General features: G+C 46.1%; 1 protein-coding gene across 4 annotated transcripts; it reads right to left on the bottom strand.

Annotated features, from left to right (window-relative positions):
* Positions 1-212: 212 nt before the first annotated feature.
* On the bottom strand, positions 213-18,373 carry MBD3 (methyl-CpG binding domain protein 3). Of its 4 annotated transcripts, none has more exons than XM_075524521.1 (8): positions 18,293-18,373; positions 13,254-13,310; positions 10,363-10,522; positions 8,456-8,593; positions 5,855-5,945; positions 5,211-5,388; positions 3,760-3,957; positions 213-2,104 (listed from the first exon to the last, which is right to left on the bottom strand). In XM_075524521.1, exons 1-7 carry the CDS (start codon positions 18,346-18,348, stop codon positions 3,765-3,767), a joined length of 873 nt encoding a protein of 290 aa, XP_075380636.1. In that variant the 5' UTR covers positions 18,349-18,373; the 3' UTR covers positions 213-2,104; positions 3,760-3,764. The 4 variants fall into 4 exon arrangements, with proteins under 4 accessions (XP_075380636.1, XP_075380637.1, XP_075380638.1 ...); XM_075524522.1 differs by lacking the exon at positions 18,293-18,373 and adding an exon at positions 17,727-17,891; XM_075524523.1 differs by lacking the exon at positions 13,254-13,310 and having other exon boundaries at positions 18,293-18,358.
* Between the last annotated feature and the right edge of the window lie 1,873 nt (positions 18,374-20,246).

Consider the following 20,246-nt stretch of genomic DNA (forward strand, 5'->3'; position numbering starts at 1 on the left):
TCGGTGAGGACACAGGAAGACTTTGCAGTAAGAATGAACTGGCCTTCCACAAGCTTCCCTCTGTATTCCCCTCTGCTGGGTCCCAAATACCGAGATCCGAATCTCAGAATGGAGCCCACAACAAAAACGGAAGAGCATCTCCACCGAAATAACTGGAAGGGGCGTAGCACAAAAACTCCAGGTAGGGGCTTGACGCAGACTAGAAGAATCTCTACTTTGTGAGAAACATTTAATTCAACACAATGAATTACAAGAGGACAGATTTACAGAATAATAACCGTAACAGACTGTTCAAAAAGGAAAATAGTTTTCACCGGCTGCAGTACCAGGTAAGGTTCCCCAAAGCAACACCTGGTAGAGCAGCAGCAAAGTACAATTCAGTCTTCTTGCAGTACTCCAAATGAGCAGTATCAAAGATTTTTGTATTTTCAAATCTTTAAGAAAAGAGTTAATATAGTATCAATCACTTTGGCATGGGATATTTTTCAAGGAGCTTAAACCTATTCAGATCACTAAGCTGAACTACTCCCAAAGGCTATTACTTTCCAGGCAATTCCCCTGGTCCCTTGCTGTCACTGCTAATCATTCTTACATGATAAAGGCTCTGGGAGCTACTTTCTTCCCCAAGTTTTGGGATACCAACAACTTGTACAATTGGTTAGTGGCACAATATTTAATCCACCACTTTATACTGTACTCTCAGCTGAGACATCCATGCATGAAGTATGCGATGGATACCCTAAGACTAAAATAACTTTTGCAACCTAGTCAACACACTCTCCAAGCTATAAACCCTCATCTTCCTCCCCTCTCCCTATCCTCCCTCCCCAGATAAATCTATTTTTAGCCACAAGTTACCCCAATATGCTCACAGATGTACTAGAAGAGACTGAGGAATCAATCAAGGTACCCATGGTGAAGCCAAATACTTATAAACACATTAAGGCAGGTTTCACATCATTTCATTTTTGGACACAAAATGCTGGTCACTTCACTGCACATGCAAATAAGAAAGATTTAATACTTAATAAAAAGTTTTAAATTCATTTTTAGATATCAATTATAGAAAAATCAACCTTTTTCCTTTCTTGTTTTAAAAGAGGTCAGAACATTACTGCAATGAAAGCAGATGTGTAGACACACCTATTGGAATGGATCCCCCTCCCTCCACACACACAAAAACAGAGGTCAGGGTTCTTGGCACCAGAAGAGAAAGGAGGAAGTTCTCCTCGTTGTCAGTCAGAAATGAGTCATCCTTCCATTCCGAGTTGAGAAGGTCCTTCTGACTGGACTTAAACCAAAGCAAAATATACCATAGAGTGGGTATATTTATCTTCGAAACTCTGTTCGGCTATGCTTGGACATACACACAACTCCGTATCAAAAACATGCACAGTAGTGCATTCACTGTGGTGCTGGAACTAACTAAAAAACCGATTGCCATGGATGTAAGACCAATTCCTCAAGTGTAACTTCCCCTACTAAGCAAAACGTCAGGTGGAAGAGGCACTGGCAGTTCATCTCTGAGGCTACACTTCCAAGACCAATGTGGTCTTGCGAGGAAAAGGAAATTCAGTGACCCGAATTGACACATGGAATGACAATCCACAACATAAAATGACCTCCCCTACAGTCTGGTAGAAACAGGTAGCCTACAGCAGAGTAGCCAAGGAGTGAAACAGCATCTCTCTCACTTCTGTTAGAGAGAAAATTGTTTCTATGGGTCATTGTTAAAGATACTTTGATAGAAAAGCTTAAAAATGTATCACCTATCACTGACCCACAACAAAAAAAAGACAAGAAATTTGGTTCCTAGTATTTTCCCTCCCACCACTTTATATTTCTTTATTCCCCCCCACTTTTGCATTCCCGATTACCCTACCCCTTTAGAAAAAGGAGGGGGAGTAGAGTTTAGTCAAGTTCCATCTTCAAAACTACCCAGCAATTAATGAACCATCAGCTTCTCAACGTTTCCTGAAGTGTACATCAAAACGCTCATAGGTACAGTTGGATTGTTGGTGCAATTTACTTGGCAGACACTCTTGGCTTTGTTGTGCTGACCCTGCTGATAGGGTTTATACTGGGAATTCTTAGATGGAACTCCCTAGAAGAAGGAGAAAAAAAGACCTTGTAAGTCAGTAAGAACTTTGTATATCTTTATAGCAAGTGAGCCCTTAAAAGAATAAAGCACCATTGCCATAACATATCCATTTCTTCAGCTCCTGTTTTTCACCTTCAGCAGACAGTTTGTTCTGGTTCTTTGCTGTTACCAGACCTTTGTAGTAGAAAGGAATGCCAGATATTCACTGTCCAAATAAAGCTGCTGTTAGTGATGTGGTAAAACAGGAAAATAAGAGAGTCCAGATACAAGATGGTACCTCCCAAAGGCCAAACAGATTTCACGTCATAATCAACCTTCCATCTTGAAGGACTGTTTAACATAAATCACTCTTCCTTCTACCTGAAGTACAGCTGCCACTCCCTCCAAAGGGGCTTTTCTTTTCTTCTGCTATTCATCCTAAAAATTCTTCCCCCCCCTCCCCCACATTCTTGATTCTTCCCTCACAGGCTCTGGAGTCTACATAATGAAGCACCCAGGGCATTGGCTATCCTATTTCAGTGACAGAACACTAATTGCTTTTCTTAGGCTAAAACTTAAAACGATCAAAATTTAAAATCAGTGAGTTCTGTTTTCATCTCGCTGCATGAGCTCCACTGACGATACATCCAGTGCTCCTGGCTAGGGTTACATCAAAGGAACACAGCAAGGAGAAACTCTGCTTCATAGCATGGTGCGCTGTCCCTATCTAGTGCAACATAAAACATTCAAGGGAACTCCTGCTGGTGTATCTTGACTTAGCCTTATATATCTGCTTTTTTCTGCAATGCTATAGAGTAACGACTCATTATTCAGAGCTATTTTGATTTACAAGACAATAAAAAAAATTGTAGTTGCACCTTTAAAAAGTTCCACTGCACAACTGAAAGTCAGATATATACTTGAAGAAGTATATATGTAGTATATAAGTATATACTTGAAGCAGCAAGCCCTTTGTGATACTTTTAAGGGATGCACAATGTAAAGGCACACTTCTGTGAATCCTCTAGTTACTACTGTTACACTACCTTAAACTTTTCAGATGTTTCCAGATTTTGAACATATACGTTCTTCTGTAACTTTCAGTTTACAAATTCCCACCACATATAAAGTTTTTAGCAACTTCCCTCTTTTGATGGTCAGGTTGCTTAAAAAATTCTACAAATGTGCCCTCTAATATACCCTGCAAGAAAATGTGTACTAAATATGCAAAAGTGAGAGAAAAAGGCAGGCAGGGGGAGAAACTGAGTCCATAAGAGAGCAGCTGTCCTTTCTGCCCCCAGTGTCCTCTTGCCTACCATAGGAAGTAAGAAATAAATAAGGGGGGGGGGGGGGGGAGAATTGACATCACAAGACAAACTTTTAAGAACCGATCCACTTTCGAGACAGAATCCTTCAAGCACTCACATACACGTTCTGGTTACACATTTAGCCCATCTGACACAGACATAAGGCCCAGAACACTCCATGACAACACAAGCACTCACCAGACATCACACACATGAAAATATTTGATTTTTTCCTGAAGGCATGGCTACACCACCTTTAAAAGTGCATGCTAAAAAGCAAAGATTGGTCGATATATACTAAGATTCCTTCTGAAAACATTTCTGCCTTCAATGAAGTACAGTTTAAGGTGAGAAAGGGTGCTGTCGCATTACCTGGACTATACGTTCTCCATCTCCTGGTCATGGTCCTGCTCCTCCTCCTCCTCTTCCTCTTCTCCTTCTTCCTCACCTCCTTCTTTCTCTGAAGGAGCTTCCCCATCTCTTGCTATTTCCTCTACATGGGCAAGCATGTCAGCCATCAGGGCTTCCTCCAGCCTCTTTCGCACCTGCTGCACCAGTTCCTCTTGCTTCCTGCCCCAAATCAATGAACACTGATATCAATCTTCAAAGCTGCCTCTTTCAAGGGAAATGAATCCTAAATCCCTCATACACAAGGCTGGGCAGACAAGCATGGCTTTGAAAGAGCCCTCTGTAAGAACTGCAGTGTAAAAAAATTGCCTGGCATTATACTGTAAGTGAAGCTGAAAGAAACACTTCAAAAAGTTGTCCAACATTTTCTGTTACGAGTCCTTAGCATTGATTGTACCATTTTTAATTCTGGCTGAAATTTTCCTAATCTAGCAGCTGACTCAAGACTTTTTAATTCCTAGTACTAGTATTAATTTAAACAAGAAAAAGTCAGCCTACCCTGCTCCGATTTCAAAAAATGAGACTGGAGAAAATTAAGTTTCTGACCATTCCAATCTTTTTGCTCATTCTCCTTTTGAGTCACAACCTTAAATTTTACAGCTCCTTTTCTGTCAAAGTCATAGTAAAGAAGTGATCAACAATCCATGGCTCATGGGACTCCTATTTCATCTCAGCCACAGGAAATCGTATGCACGATATGACCATTTTTCCGGGTCATTCATGTATAAATCAAGCACAAAAGTAGTCATCCTGTCATTCAAAAAGATTTATTAGTCAAACAGTCAAAACAATTACTACCTTTAGACGCTGTTAATGAACGCAAAGTAGCGTGCTTTCAGGTTAGTGCCTTTGGTATATTCAGTTCTCTATCAGGTGCTTAAAGCTGAGTTTGACCAGTCTTGATTTAGCAATATAATTCATTACTGAAAGCAAGCTATACCTAAATAAATTGCATCCTTGTTCACTGCCACTGCAGCAGCTGGTGCATTTATTTGGTCCTGTGCTGACACAGAGTAAGGTGAAGAGAATCAAATTGCATTGTTCAGAATTTCTCCAATCCCCTCTTTGCTTAGAGGTGCCTTAATCAAGGTTACTCAAATTCAGACACCTTTTTCAATAAAAGCAGACATACTCTGACATGAAAAACAAATATGAATCTGAAACCTCAGAGTAACTGAGCATGGTCAAAATAAAAAATAATGGGCTTTGAGTACATGCCTGTACGAGAGCAGCTTTGCATAACAATTTTTTTCTACTCTACTGATACAGAAGCACTCAAATTAATTCAGCAAGCCATAGTGCTCCATCAGACATTTAAACTTACCATTGGGAAAAAAAAAGGGGGGGGGGGGGGTGTGCTGTTTTACCACAAGAAACCTTGTTCCAAGACAGTAAATGATATTTCTAGTTAATACCTAATATCTTCATCTGTCACCATAAATGCTTTGCAAAGTGGCTGTGAGGTGTTTAGCCAAACTCCAGGATTCTTCTCTACAGCCGCGGACAGCTGTCCAGTGATAGGCATAGTGCTAGTGTGCAGAGCACTAGCTATAGCAGAGAGAAGGGTTTCATCAGTGCAACCAGGTCCAACCCCTGCAAGTGGGAGGAAAAGCGATAACCAACATTGCACAAGACAAAGAACAGCAAATCAGGAGAACAGGCATTATTTAAATTTTAATGGCAAAGTCCTGTCATTTAGAAAGCTAACACAACATAAATCTCAGTTCTAAACACTTCTAACAGTACCCGTACAACTCTCTCCATGGTTATTTAAACCTAGATCAATTCCTCATTCTCTTACACAAAAAAACCCAACTGGGAATGGAAGGTGTGTCCATTCTGCTTCTGGAAAATGAACAACAAAAAACGTCACGGAGCTTTGCTTCAGTATCCCCTCAGGACGAAGGGCACCGAGCCTGCCAGCCAGCGTACTAACAGTTCCTGCTGAAGCAGGAATGGTCCACAGCACTGGAGAACAAGGAGGTCAAACACAATACCTTCAGATCACCGCTGATTGGTATCAAAATGCCACCCCTGGAGTTAAGGGCAGACTGATTACCTTGTAAACCTTTTGGAAGGTCCATTGTCTTCACCAGCTCCTCTGCAATGTCAAAAGCATTCAGTCCACTTAATTTCTTCTCCCAGAAGAGCTGACATCAAAGAAAGCATTTATTGGCACAAAACAGAAATGGAATTGACAACTACACAAAGCACCTGCTTACTAGCAAAAGAGGGAAGACCACCACTGCAGACAATTCTATATTGGATTTACCATAGAAGGGGTCTGCCACGTCTGACGGCAGGGAACTACCCTCATTGCCAATCGGTCCCACAACTCTGTCCTGATTTGCTGCCTTGAAAAAGACTTTCTTTTCTTCCAGGGACTGGTACTTCCACTGCTTCTGAACTGGAACAGCAAGGCAAGGCTTGCTGGCTTTCATCTAAGCACACATAGTGTGGGACAGCCTTTTTACAGCCTTTTTTACACATAGGAGTGTAAACACATATACCACCGAAGTTAAGGAATGCAAGAACTGTATCCAAGCTCTTCCCAAGGTAAAGCATTATTTTATTATTCTCTAGCAGTTTCTTGTGAGAACAACCATGTCTAGTCCTTTACCGTATTTTGAATCACAGGTTCTCCTCAAGCTTAAGAACACGTGAATGCACGGTTTGGTGGAAAGTCAGATACTATACCTAGATATACCTTCAACTCTCAATCTATACGTATAAGGCTAATCAATGAATAGCTGGAGTACCATTTGTCCTGCAAGAAAGCAATTTTATCTAGATTTTGAGAAACTAAGAATTTACCCCAAACAGTCCACACGGCCCCTTTTCATGTCTGGCAAAATCTGAGTGCATCTGAACTCGCGTTACTTTTCCCATTACCAGCTCCCAACAAGGGGAATAAGGACAGTCACAGGCAAAACACATAGGCTGGATATTCTCTAGCCTATGACTCTTAAATAGGTGAATTTTAAACCAGCACATGATGGGGCTTTGCACTGCTTCCAAGTTTTGAAGAAACGTCTGGAGTCTGCTGACCAGAGGTTACTACAGTCCAGTAAAATATTCTGAAGTTGTAATTTAACGGACCCTTAGATTTATAATGCAGAGAAAGACAGAAGAAAGAGCAAGTTGTCTAGGAAGCCGAGTTACAGTCGAGGAAGCTGCATTACAACCAGTGGCAATGCGAGCAGCGACACCACGCAGGTCCGATTGCACCTTTGTGTACTGGGGCTGATCTCTGCCGCCTAACAGATCGCACTCACACGTCAATCTGCACTCACATATCACTCTCTTCCACAACAGGGATACAAATCTCTACCCAGCTCAGTGTTTTGCATATCAATGGCATATCTTCAGTGTCCTCTTTTATTGTCTTAACTGGCCAAGGCGTTTACAGGAATAGCAACAACACTGTAACACACAGGCTCTACTTCCTTAGGAAATCATGCTAAACCCCCACCAACCTGTTTAAAAAAAACAAAACCAAAAACCCCACAAAAACCCAAACAAAACCAAAACACACTACCCAACTCCATTTCAAACAGAACCTAACTCACACTTCAGAAAATTAGTTTTTGAGTTTGCAGAAAAGGTTTTCAGCGTGCGAGGTGGGTATTTTATAGGGTATTTTAAAAAATTTATTGAAATCACTTACCCTCTTGGAATGATATATTTTAATTCCACCAGACCTACAAGAGTTTAAAATGTACTGATAATTGATACTGATTACAGCATCCAAACAGACTAATGAAGCCGAACATCTAGTTTGCAAAAGGTATAAAGATGGACTCGCTACAGGAAAGGATTCACAGAATCCCTGGTGGGAGCACTGCAGAGGCAACAGGCTGTCAGCTCTAGGTAATATTAATGAAACGAGAATGCCTTCCAAAGGCTGCTTTGAACAGGTCCATCTTATTTTACCAGTGCCCAACTTCAAAGCCACACTTGTCCGAAGCACACTTTTTGCATCCTTTCACTAGATGAAATTAAGCTGAAAGATTTCCTTTAATTTTGGTGTGTTCTCTTGTTTGCAAATACACAGTATGATAAGAAAAACAGTTTGATTTTGTATTAATAATGACATTCCAAGTGAATTTATGACCTTATTCATACAGGTGGAGTTAACTACTAATGATATATGCATCTGCAAAAACACCCATGCAGGGGGTACAATCCCTTGCGCTACATCACAAACACCATATTGTATGTGGTCCGTACAGGAACAGGGATTTCTTGAAACACAGAATTCTTATAGAATTGGAACATTCGACAGTGATTCTAATTACTATGCAAATGTCCCCTAAAGTGGTTACGACGTCTGTCTAAATTTGTAGATAATACTTAATTTCAGCATTAAGGAAATGAAGGCTTAACTACAACATAATTGTAATCTAAACAAAGGTTGGAGTCTAGTTACAAAACACAGCGCAGACAGCATATTAACTATATATGGGAAATGGGTTTTGTTCCGATTTTAAAAGCTGGGAGCACTGTAAGTTATTGCTTCTGAAATATCAGACACTTCAAATTGCCATAGACCATTTGTCCAGCATCACAAAATTAAAGCGGTTTATTTTGGGACCCTCCCAGCAGCAAAACCAAGAGTTTCTTAGTTCTGGAGAAGCAGCTACTAAGCTGCAAGCCTTACCTGCCGGGGCTGGTCCACAGCTTTCTGAGGATCACTCTTCACCTTATTGCTGGGATGGTTTGTGATCTTTGTGACGGGTTGTTTGAATATGGAGGCTGTCTGTCTGACAGGCAGTGCTGTGTTCAAGTCAGGCTTGCCCTAAAAATTTCAAACAAAAGGAGGGGGAAAGCCCACAAAAATATTTTCCATTTGCTAAAACGCTACTACAAACATAAAGATGTACAGCAGGGAAAAGAAGAGTTCACGGATCTGAAAACTTGCCTGATCTCAAGCTATACGAGTTAAGACTGCTAAAAATGCATAACTACATTCAAATTTTGCCTTAGACCTATGAAAATTAAAGTAAGTTTTCCACTCTTTCACATTCTACTTAACATACTAGCCCCCTCTCATTCCAGTTTATACACATGGGTTTTATCCTAATTTTGACAGAATTTAGGAGTCAGAACACCGAGTTTGCACTTTGATGAGCCACCTGTAGATCACTAAAACAGAAGATTTCGACACAATATTTGTAAGAATTAGAAAAATTATGAAGTGGGATTTAGAGACCGTTTTGTGAATCCAGAAACCATTCTAAACCATTCTGTTTAAATCCAGTTGTGGATGCCAATAAACAACCCAATACAGCTAGAGCCTTGGTCGCTTTTTTTACCTTCAGTTCTTAACAAAACTCAGTTTTTAAACGGAGCTCATAACAATTAAGTTTTCACTACACGACTGCATTCTATGTTAGTGGAAACATAGGAAGACCATTCCTCGTTCCCGAGATCTAACATCCAAGTCTTGAAATGGCTGTAGGACATACTTTGTTCTTGAGGATGCAGACACCGCGTCTGCTTAACAGATTTATTCATGAGATGTAGAAAAGATGTATTCAGGACAAATATCATTCTGAATAGTCTGTGTGCTAATCCACTTATAAGCCAATGATAACTATTCGTACATTTATTGAAAGGTTTGGGGAGAATTTTTAGCCTACGAGATGTGTGTCAGCTGCTGGTCTCTGCGGCAAGGCATGTTTCTTTTAAAATATCACTACAGCACCTAGCGCTGTAAGTAAATGTTCCAGTCACTCCGACGATGATGATTCTTGACTGGTTGACATATTTAGAAAATAAGCATTATGCTATTTTCCACATTTAATGTTTAGGTGCATAGACATAAGCTTTTGGGTTCTGAAAAAGCTTTTAGCATCCGATGAAGATACTTAAGAATGACTTGAGCCAATCTATCCAGACAGGCAGTATACCAATGTCACTGTAATCTTGACTAAACCTTAACAATCAAAATTACCAGGTGCCAAACACAGACTCTTTTATTTTGTTCTACAAATAGGCTTTGCCATCCTCTTGCCTCTTCAGCTTTTTGCCCAAAATGCACCCCCTCCTTAGATCAATTCCAAAGCCGAGATACCAGCACGGCCTACGGATAGCTCCAGGGAGTCGCTCGTGGGAGTCTACGTTACCTCCTCATCCCTGCTGCCCCACACCACTCTTCCCTCTTCCCCCAAACCAAATGCCAGAGCAGAGCGGAGCTGCTGCACAGCCACGGGAGTCAGCTGGAGATGTGGGGCTCTGGAGGAGATCGTGCTGGAGAAGGCAATCTCGCACACCAGGGAGGGGAAGAAAGAAAGATGCCAGCCCTTTCTCCGGCCCTTCTGTACAGAAGATTTAGCAGTACCACAATATTCTTCCATGGTATCAGTACCCGGGAAGAATCAGTGAATTGCAGTATTTGTCCACCATCCCATAACAGAGATGATGTTACCTCATACAATGCCAGTTTCACACATTAATTACAAAATGCTTAATTTTCACGCTGTCACAGATATTGTTCTGGGAGGCAGTCTGGCCAGTACAATAGCAGGCAGAAAGGGGAAAGCTGCCACTGCATCTTAGTCTTACTTTGGCTTGGTTGGAACAGTCATAGCGCATCCTCTGTCTGTTCTTGTTCATTTTATTCATCAACATTTTTCCTGTGCGGAAGTCAAAAGTACTCAGGTCCATCGAGCTCCCCAGATAGCGTGCCAGCTGGGGCTTGCTTCGGAACTTTTTACCACTTGGGCTGAAAAAACACAGAAAAGAAACAAGGAGGGAAATTAAAATGCTCTGGACTTCAATACCAGCACTTGCTGCAACTCAGGAGAGGCAATTTTTATTTCCTCCATGAAAAACACCACGTGCTGAACTTCTGAGAATGAAGCTCACATTAAGCTCTAAATGGATATTACTGCTTTCATATCAACTCCTTCTCATGATTGCTGTGGAAAAGACAAATTAAGTGCAGACCATGTTAAAATGTTTTTATACGTAAAGAGGAAGATTCAGACTAGGTATAAATGAACATAGCATAATTCACACAATAACCGACATGGGAAATATCAGCACAGATGTACTTATCACTCAGTTGTCTCAAATAATAAATGCCCATTTTCAAGCATAATTTCTTCTCCCAGGAGTGTTACATTTGACTAGCACCACAAATGTCTCCTCATACTCCTTCCCCCCTTGAATAGCACATCAGGTTTGATTACAAGTTTTTGGCAGCATTCTGAACACTTAGCTTCAGGATTACACAGTAGCAAGGAGCAAGAACAGAAGTTAACTGCTGACAAGCTGCAAAGCAAAGAATTACAAAGCTCTGAAGTGATGCAAAAGTAAAGGTCAAAACCTTGGAAAACTTTCCATTAATGGTAAAATGGAAGAGTTTTTAAACACCTGGTTTCACATTAAAGACTACAACCTGGCAAGCAGGCACAAATTACTCCAACTCCTTGTTGTTGTTGGTTTGGTTTTTTTGGTTTTTTTTTTTTTGTTTGTTTGTTTGTTTTAATAATATAACATAACCTTTTGCACTACTACAAAAAGCACTGCTATGTAAGCTCTTCTATTTTTTATGCATAAAGCAAAAATAAGTCAACGTGTTATGACTGCAGCGTAGAACTATACAGACAATAAGCACAAAGTATTCTTCGCGTTCTGATTTAGCATCACAATGCCTTCTTATTCCCTTAATTTCTCTCATTTCTGGTTTTCTGCTTCTTGCAACTTGCATATTCAATCTTAGTAACCATCTGAAGCTCACTCCACATATATCTATCATACTAAAAACAGGTTAGTTGGGCGAAAGGCATCTTAAGACCAAAAATGCCAGTTACCACTCCACCCCTATTTATCAATTTTCTTCTTTTAAAGAGAGGTTAGTAGTGTTAGAACACTTTTTTCAGCCATATTGCACAGAAGCAGGGTGATCTCCTCCCTAGCCTACAAATACCCTCCGCTCTCGATGTACCAAGGATCTCATTTAGAAGATGTAAGGTCACATCCCAGCGAGACCTCACCAATAGGTTGCTCACTGTACACAGTGGTGGCACCCGTGAGTTCAACAACTCAATTCAAAGCAACTTGACAACATCCAAGCGTTGACCTTGAGATGACTAGGAGCAGTACCTACGGATTAGAGTCTCTGCTTTTTCTACTGAGGAGAGAAGTGGTATCAATGCAACTTATACCTGCCAGAGACAAATCAATGCCAACGAGGTTCAAATGCTTTCTGAGGACAGCTGGAGCTCTGCGATTAATGTTACCTTCTGTGATTCCTGAAGCCAGAAACACAGGCTACTTGTTGCAAGGCTTCTACTTGAAGGCCAAAAATAACTTGAAACAATGAAGTTGTCACAGGACCAGAGGAAAGAAGTATTACTAGCTATTTCAGCAGCATAGACCCTGCTCTACCACAGTGGTGGTGTTCACACTGGTAAGATACTAACAGCCTCCCTAGGGTCTTCTCAAAGGAAAAAAAGCTCCAAGAAAAAAGCTTCTTTTCAAAACATTATCTGCTTCCTTGAAGCCTTTATTAGGGGAAAGGTCTGAAAAAATAGCATAAGCATAGCATTTCTAGTATGGGTCAGTAGCAAACCAATTAGTTCAAGTCAGACTGTGTATGCAAAAAAATAGATTAAAAAAACCCAGAAAGAACCAAAGTATGAGAAACTCTCCAAAAACTGAGAGACAAGGTTAGCATGAATGATACTAAAACTGAAATCTGAAAGAGTCTCTCAAAGGACTTACGACCAAAAGGTTGTGGTCAGCCCCCGCACAGCATCTGCTTAGGCAGCTCCCAGCCCCGATTGCTCCCAAGCTGCTATCCTGCCCCGTACCTAGTCCCCACCACCACCACTGCTCAAGCATGGAAGCATTCATGCAAATGCACAGTTAACCAGATAGGGAAAATAATCCATCCTTAGAGGGTAGGGAGAAGAGGGGGAAACACTTTATCGCTGGTTATTCCTCAGCTGGACCAGTTCAGTACAGAGCTGCACAGACAATCAGGCCAGAAGATCAACATAGAGAGTAGGAATAAGCAGAGAGGAACAGAGACTGCGTCCATACTCAAATTTGAAACCACTTTTTAAAAATATAAAGGGACTTATATGCCTCAATCCAGAAAGAGGAATAACCAACTCCAGCAGCTTTTAGGCCAGAGCCATCGCTGCCGCCAGTGAAGCCAAGAAGAGAAACTCCTACTACATGAAGAATACGACCCTGCTTCCTCTTCCAAGATCTGCAGCTCCAATTTACAGTTTAGTGTCTTAGGAATTTAAAAAATAATACATTACAGTGAATTGTGCACTTAGAAGCCCAGCATAACTTCCAGAACAACAGACCCAGATACACTCAGAGACAGTATTTTAAATGACATAGCCCTTCAGCTTTTTTGTTTAGTATGCATTCTAGTAATTTTGCAATGGATCTGAAAAGCTGCCCAAAGTCCACATACGTCTAAAAAAACCCACCTGAAATGACTCAGAGTCCTGTCTCTTCCTGGGGAAGCTTGGCCCAAAGGAAAAGCACTGAAATGTTCAGAAGAAAAACTTTTATTCTGATTATGTCTGAAAAAGGCAATACCATACCAAGCTTCTCTGGAACAATGGCAGACCGGGGAACAAAGCTACAACTCAAAGCTGACAGTAAACTTGCTCAGTAAATGCAAAGAGAAAGGAAGTGGCCGGTGTGTGCTGGAGCTCCTGGGGTCCCTCTGGCAGGAGCACGCTTGGTAGGACACAGCCACTGAGGGCACCTACAGACACCTGAGAGGGTCAAAGGGGGTGTGGGGGGGAAGGGCAGCCAAAAACCCACAAAACCCCACAAAACATGAGCAGCGGGATTGCTTGCTGCACGTCGCAAGGCACAGAAGCAGTAAACCAGCATTTATGAATTCCGAACGTCGTTGAAGTGCTTGTGTGCCCTTTAAATGTCACAAAATGTGAAATTTATCTCCTTCCACTCCAGAGCAAAAGCTTTGCTCTGCACTCCTGTTTTTGATATACAAAGACTTTGAAGAGACCCAGAAGAGAGACATCTTGGTACAAAGCTGCAAAAACCAACCTCTTCCAAATAATACAGCAGGCACTGACACCGTGAGCGCGCTGTACTTGGCTCCTGAATTAAGGTCTTTCACACTTCATGTTAGGAAAAGCAAGGCAACGGCAAAGTTGCAAGCGATTTTACACGCTCGTCCATCAAGAGCTCCAAGGCATTCTCTGCCTGCGCAGCCCGCCTCGGCGCTAACAAAACGAACCCGAAGAGGACGAGGGGTGGCACGGCCGAACCCCGCCACCCCGTTTGCTATTCACAGACTTCTCGGGCGCGGATTAAGCCGAATGCGGGGCAGCCCATTGACGGGCCAGGCGCTGCCAGGTGCCCGCTGCTCTCCATGTGCAGCTCCCCCTTTGTTTCCTGCCTTATATTCTTAAGGAGAGACCGACTGCAAGCCCAGGCCCTCTCCCCTCCTCCCTCATTACACGAGTCTCCTCCCCTGCGCTCTCCCCATTTAGCCTACGCAGGATCGGCACAACTTGGAAAGCAAGGGACAAAAGACAAAAAAAAACAACAAAAAAACAAAAAAACCGAACAAACCCGGGTGTCGCCTGCCTTTTAAAGAAATGGAATAAACTAGGTAAAAAGGGTGATCAATAGCATATGCCCAAAGCCTCAGTTCCTCGGGGGGGCAGTTATAAGGCACAACGTTCTTCCTTCTCCGTTTCAATCGTGGTCCCTCCTGCGCGGAGCTGGGGAGTCAGAGCCCACCCCAGCCTCCCTCCGCTTCGCTTCTCTCCCCAGCTCTGCTCCAGGCAAAGGCCGGTGCCAGGGACGCTTTGGGTGCTGCACGCCCCCGACACCGCTTCCCCAGGAGCGATGCGTACCCCGGGACCCCCCACACGCTGCCACCCTCAGCCCCCCGCTCTCCCAGCATCTTCCCGTTATCCCCGGCTGCGTCTGCACCCAGGCCTGCCTCGGTGGTCCCACACTCCAGCCCGGTTCTCCCGGGACAGGCCAGCATAAACACGCTCGCAGCTTTCACCAGCGCACGTAAAAAGCACCGGTGCGAACAAGCAAGACCAAGTGACTCCTCCAGCTGCCATAACCCACCCCACATCTTCACACATCCGCACAGCAGCGTCTCCCCATCCCTCCACAAACGGGTGCCCCCAGCTCTGCACGGAGCAGCCCCGGGGGATCGAGGTGTCCCAAGCAATATTTACGTGCACATGGAAGCCCCGCACCACTGCCAGCGGCAGCGTGTAAGGGATGCTCCCTGCCCCACAGGGCAACGGGGTTGTCTTTGTTCAGTGGCTTGAGCTCTGACCACCAAAAAAAACCCCAAAAAGCCAAAAAAAAAAAATCCTCCCCCCCAAACCAAAAAACCAACTTTGATACACACAATACACACAAAATCTCTCAAATTTCCAGACGCACCCCACCCCTAAACAAGAACCCGAGCAGGAATAAGCCCAAGTATAACCAGCCATTTTTATAAGGCTTATCTCAAGCATCACGAGAGCTTCCCTGGGGAAGCTGTGGGTACAACACAACAACCAAGAAAGAGCGAAGTACGGTCTCAGCTCTTCTGAGACCGTACTGGAATACTCCAAAAGTATTCTCCTCCACAATTTTCTGGGGAAAAAAAAGCATACAGACCAAAATATACTTGGGGGTGGGGGGAGCGTTAAAAACGTTTTCTTCAACTTTTTACATAGGTGTTGCATAGGTAAGAAGTTCGCAACAAAACGAGCTTCACCCAAGTTAAGTTTTCTGTTAAGTTTTCCAATAAGTTTTCCAGAACAGCGATGTCAACAACTCCTCGAAGCAGAGACGAGCAGCGATCCCAAACTTCTCGAACACTTGGTCACCAAACCTTCAGCAGAAAAATACTATGAAGAAAAGCCACACGAAGCGGCACTAAATTCTCCTTCCCCTAGGTGAGAACACCAAGTTCAAAGAGAGCCTTTGCAGCCAAAACTCTCTAAAAGACAACCCGCCACTTTCACAAAATCCCCGATATGCTTCCCTCGTCCCTGCACCTTTCCTGCTCGCTCTGAATTTGGCCCGCAAGCCCCACCACATCAGCCAGACACCCTCTGGGGTTTCCCAACTCTTAAGCCACAGGCAGACGAGAGAACGCACTCCAGTTAAAAAATTCCTGCACAATCAACAGCTGGTAAGCGTGAGGTTATAGGACTGTTTCTAAAAATCTGCCCAGGGACTTACACCTCCAGGAGGGTTTAATTTCCAGCCAGCAACCGGCTCGCATAGACTGAGATCTCACAGGCTGAACATACTCGGCAAAACCCGTTTGTCTTGTCGCCCAAAGCAGAACTCACATTCGACAGAAACCTTCATGCAGAAAGCACATGCTGCTAGCGCTTAGGGTTACAAAAGGAAACCTCCAAACAGAAAGCGCAGTAGCCTCAAACAACGGTTCAGAAAAGCAGTAACTGCCACCCCACCGCTGATCGCCTCGGCTCAGCGTTAATTCTCAAGGCTGGCGATTGCACATGAGAGCGCTTGTTTCCAAACCATGCATGCAATTTTCCACAAACAATTACTGCATCTGTACATTCAGGGCAGCCGGACAAAAAAAATCATCCAGGTAAACAACAGGTAGAAACAGCAGAGGTATTAATAAATTGCCACACACTTATTTTCCACTCCGAGGTAATGCAGAATGCAACAGTAACCAAAAATTAGTGCAGCAGGGCCCTATTATACCTTTGATCTCTGTCCAAATTGATATAAAGGGAAAAATCCATTATAACTTGGGAATAAAAATATGCTACTTATCCTCTCTCCCCCTCTTTTTTAAGTTCAGCTCCGAGACTGCAACTTTACAAATAAAATAAGTTCTTGGAAAAACAGGGATGTTCTAAGCTTTCAGCTGCACCTCCTGCAGCTGCTGCTGGTGGTCTTTCCTTCTCCCCGCAGACTCCAAGCTGCAGCGGTGGAGCTGGCACTTCCAGCCTTACGCTCTCGAGGATGATATTTGCTGGTTCATCCACCACCCGGCACAGGACACTTTTCTCAGAACCAGATTTCATTTTTTAAATCAGATTATAACACGTGCAGAAGTTGATTGTGTACATTTTGCCCACTAGAAAGGCCAGATAAGGACACCTGGATAACTTCTGCTACGCTCTTCCAGCTTCCGATGGACCTAAGTTTCACACGTCGGCTCCACAGGCGTACTGAGGCTGCCTCTTATGGGTGCAGGAAGGATCCATATGGCCCACCTACAGCCATATGAGACATACATCGGTATTAATAGAAATCCTTTAGGCAGAGCAAGCAGCTTCCCAGCCATATGCTTCCCCCACCAGCAATACTCACAGGATAAGGCATCCTGAGCCCTGCTCCTGGACTCTCACCTACAGCAACAGCCATCGCCCGCAGGCAGGCAAATGCTTCTTACTTCACCCTACCCCAAATTCCTGAATATACAGAAAAAGCAGCAGATAGGGCCCCAAGAAGGCGGGCAACCACTCTCGCCAAACCCTGGCTACTTCGCAAACACCTTATTTATTTGACATTTAAAAAAATAACTGCATTTGCTAGGCACAAGCCACGCTGAACGGACGAGCGGGGTTCCCGAAAGGCCACTGCCCCCTTCCACGGAGCCCATCGCCTCACGGCAGGTCGCTGACAGCACGGCGGGGTGGTGGCAGAGCCCCCGCGACCCGACGCACGCCCCTACAGTACCTGCGAGTACCGGCGCCCGGGCCAGCCGGTGCCTATAGCCCTGCCAGCGCCCGCGGCCCGTCCACCTGTAGCGACAGGCAGGGCCGGCGCCTCCCCCGGTGCCCCGGCCCGGCCTCCCACCGGGCGGGCGTCTCCTCCCGGCACCCCGCCGCAGGCAAGCGCGGCCCAAGCCCCCCCCCCGCCTCCCCCCGGGCCCGAGGCAGAGCCGCCGCGGCCCGGCTGAGCGCTCCCACCTCTTCCGCTCCATCGCGGCCCGGCCCGGCCCGCGGCCGCTCCCTCCTGGCTCCGGCCGCCGCCGCCTCCCGCCGCCTCCGCCGGCTCTTCCCGGCCGCCGCGCTCTCCTCCCGCCGGCGGCTGTTCCGCGCTCCGGCCGCTCACGCCGCCCCCCGCCGCGGCGGCGCCGGTTCCTGCCCCCCCGGGAGGCGGCGCTGCGGCCGCGGCCCGTCCCGCTCCCGCCCGCCGCCCTCCCCGAGCGCGGCCTCCGCCGCCGCGGGCGCCCGCCGGGCCCTGGCGCCGCTCCGCGCTCCGCCGCGCCGCGGCCCTCCCGCCTCCTCCACGCCGAAGGCGGCCGCTGCGCTCCGCCCCGCCCGCCCCCGCGGTTCCGCTCCCGCCCCTTCTCCCGCGCTCCCGCCCCACCTCCCGCCGCGGCTGGATCCCTCCGCCCGCGCACGCCACGGGGATATAGTCCCTCCCCGCCGCCCCGCTCGGCGGGAAGCCGGCCCCCCGCCCTCCCGCGGAGTCGTGTGTCCAACCCCCCCCCGGCCCCGCTCCCCCAGAGGCCCCCCCGGCCCGGCCTTACCCCAGCGCCGGGCGCCGCGGCCCCCCCCGGTGTCCCGGCAGCGCCGCTTTGGGCATCTTCCCCCGCGCCCGCCCCGGCCGGACTGGCGGCTCGGCCCCGCGCCCCCCGCCCCGCCCGCTCGCGCCCCCTGCAGCCCCGGACCCGCGCGGCAGCCCCTGCCCTGCCCTGCCCCCACACCGGGGAGACGGGCCCCCGGGCCGGACAGCCGGGACACGGGGCTGGGGACGGGCCCGCCAGGCCCTGCGGCACGGAGGGGCCACCCGGGGCTGCCGGGCACGCAGCCCCACGGGGCCCCGGGCAGAGGCAGCCCAGCTCCCGGTGTGACCGCCTCCGGCGCCCGAGCCCCTGCTTGGAAGAACCGGTCTGTTCCACGACACGGCCCCTCTCGGAGGGGCTTTTTCTGAGATGGTTTTTCTGGGTGCATTTTGCACGTTCAGCAGCACCGCTCTGTGTCACACCGTTACCCCTTCTCCTGGGACAACGTCCAAAAAGAGATCCATGAAAAAAAAAAAAAAAAAAAGACCAAGGAGGAGGAAAATCGGCTCTTGAAGACAAAGCAATGAAAAGTTTTTCAGGAAAAAGTGTAAACCACAACCTACCACAGATGGCCACATCACCTACTGCAGCACCCCCGGGAGAGAGGTGTCTGCCTCCCGCTGCCGGTTAACACCTACCCGGAAACCCCAGGTCTGATAACGTACAACCGAGCAGCTGTATTTTGGCAGCTGGGCGTTCCTCGCCGTTACAGCCTCCGCGTGCTGAAAAACACGACGCACCACAAGGCAGCCTGCCTCCCAAAGCAAGCCGGAGTAACTCATTTTCCTTTAACGAACAAATGACATACTAGGTTTTTGTTAAGAATCCGGCACAGACCAGCAGTCCTGGAGGGATCGCCATCGGACTCCAAAACAGCAGCGCCCATGGGAGCGCACCCAGACCCCGCTGCGATCGGCAGGGCTCGCCGCTCTCCTGGCCGCATACGTGAGCGCAGCTCCCGCCGCCGCTCAGTTCTTCCGACGCTGAATTTATTTAGTCTGTTTGAACTTCCAGTGCTTCCTCCAGCCCACATCTGTGCAACAAGCTGTCGGTAGTTTTACTTTTTTTTAAAAAAAACCATGGCTCTCTCATTTGTTTCAAACTCCCTTATTTGGAAAGCAGCAGGGAGCACGAGGAAGGATGCGAGACGTGTGTCGCAGGCGAGAGGAAACCGAGTCCCCCGCACTCGGGGTGCAAGTTGTCCAGGCTTGGGTAGAAATTGAAAACAACTTCAAAGAATGGGGTGTGCCTGTCAGTGCTGGGTTGCATTTGTTTTGCACAGGAAGATTTTTACATTTAAGATATGTGAGGGTGGGGATTTTGTCTTTAATTTAATCAGTACAGAGCCTACTGTTGCCCTGAAGGCATTCCGTCTCTCATGGGTTGGTTTTGTTAGTTTGTGTTCAATGTTGTCTCCTTCTGGGCTCACACTTATGAAATATCTTGCTCTGCTATTGCTGTTATTTGCTGCAACCTTGAACACACAGATCAGAAAAGTTCTAATTGCCGGTATTGATCAAAACCACATTATTTTTCATAAATGCACTTCCCTTTTTTTTTTGTTTAAAAAAAAAAAAAAAAAACAAACCACAAAACCCAACCCTCACAACCTAGCCAAGCTCAGACTATTCTAACCAAAAACTTGTACCGAAATACAGCTTCTTGATTAAAAATGAAATAAGGGTATAAGGGGAAACTGAGGCACAGAGTGATGCGGCTTGCTCTCGTTTAGCAAGCGAACGGGGAAAGTGGGAGCAGAACTCGGTAAGGGTGAGACTGCAGTGCTGCGCACCTGAAAGCAGAGTCCTAACCCCTGCATGCTGCGACGTGACCCACTCGATCCCGCTGGCGACTACACTTGGGAGCAAAAGCAGGCGTAGAGCCCTGCGCGTATCTCACCCCTCTGCCCCAAAACACC

This window comes from Mycteria americana, chromosome 24, assembly GCF_035582795.1.
Source record: "Mycteria americana isolate JAX WOST 10 ecotype Jacksonville Zoo and Gardens chromosome 24, USCA_MyAme_1.0, whole genome shotgun sequence".
Classification (NCBI taxonomy): domain Eukaryota; kingdom Metazoa; phylum Chordata; class Aves; order Ciconiiformes; family Ciconiidae; genus Mycteria; species Mycteria americana.

Bases quoted from the DNA above. Each gene is read 5' to 3' on its own strand.
- MBD3 (XM_075524521.1), bottom strand. From the start codon at position 18,348: ATGCCCAAAGCGGCGCTGCCGGGACACCGGGGGGGGCCGCGGCGCCCG. The intron at 5,946-8,455 runs GTAAGGCTTGCA...CTTTGATGTCAG, and splicing joins CTGTGGACCAGCCCCGGCAG to CTCTTCTGGGAGAAGAAATT. The intron at 5,389-5,854 runs GTAATCAGTCTG...TCCCACTTGCAG, and splicing joins CCTTCCAAAAGGTTTACAAG to GGGTTGGACCTGGTTGCACT.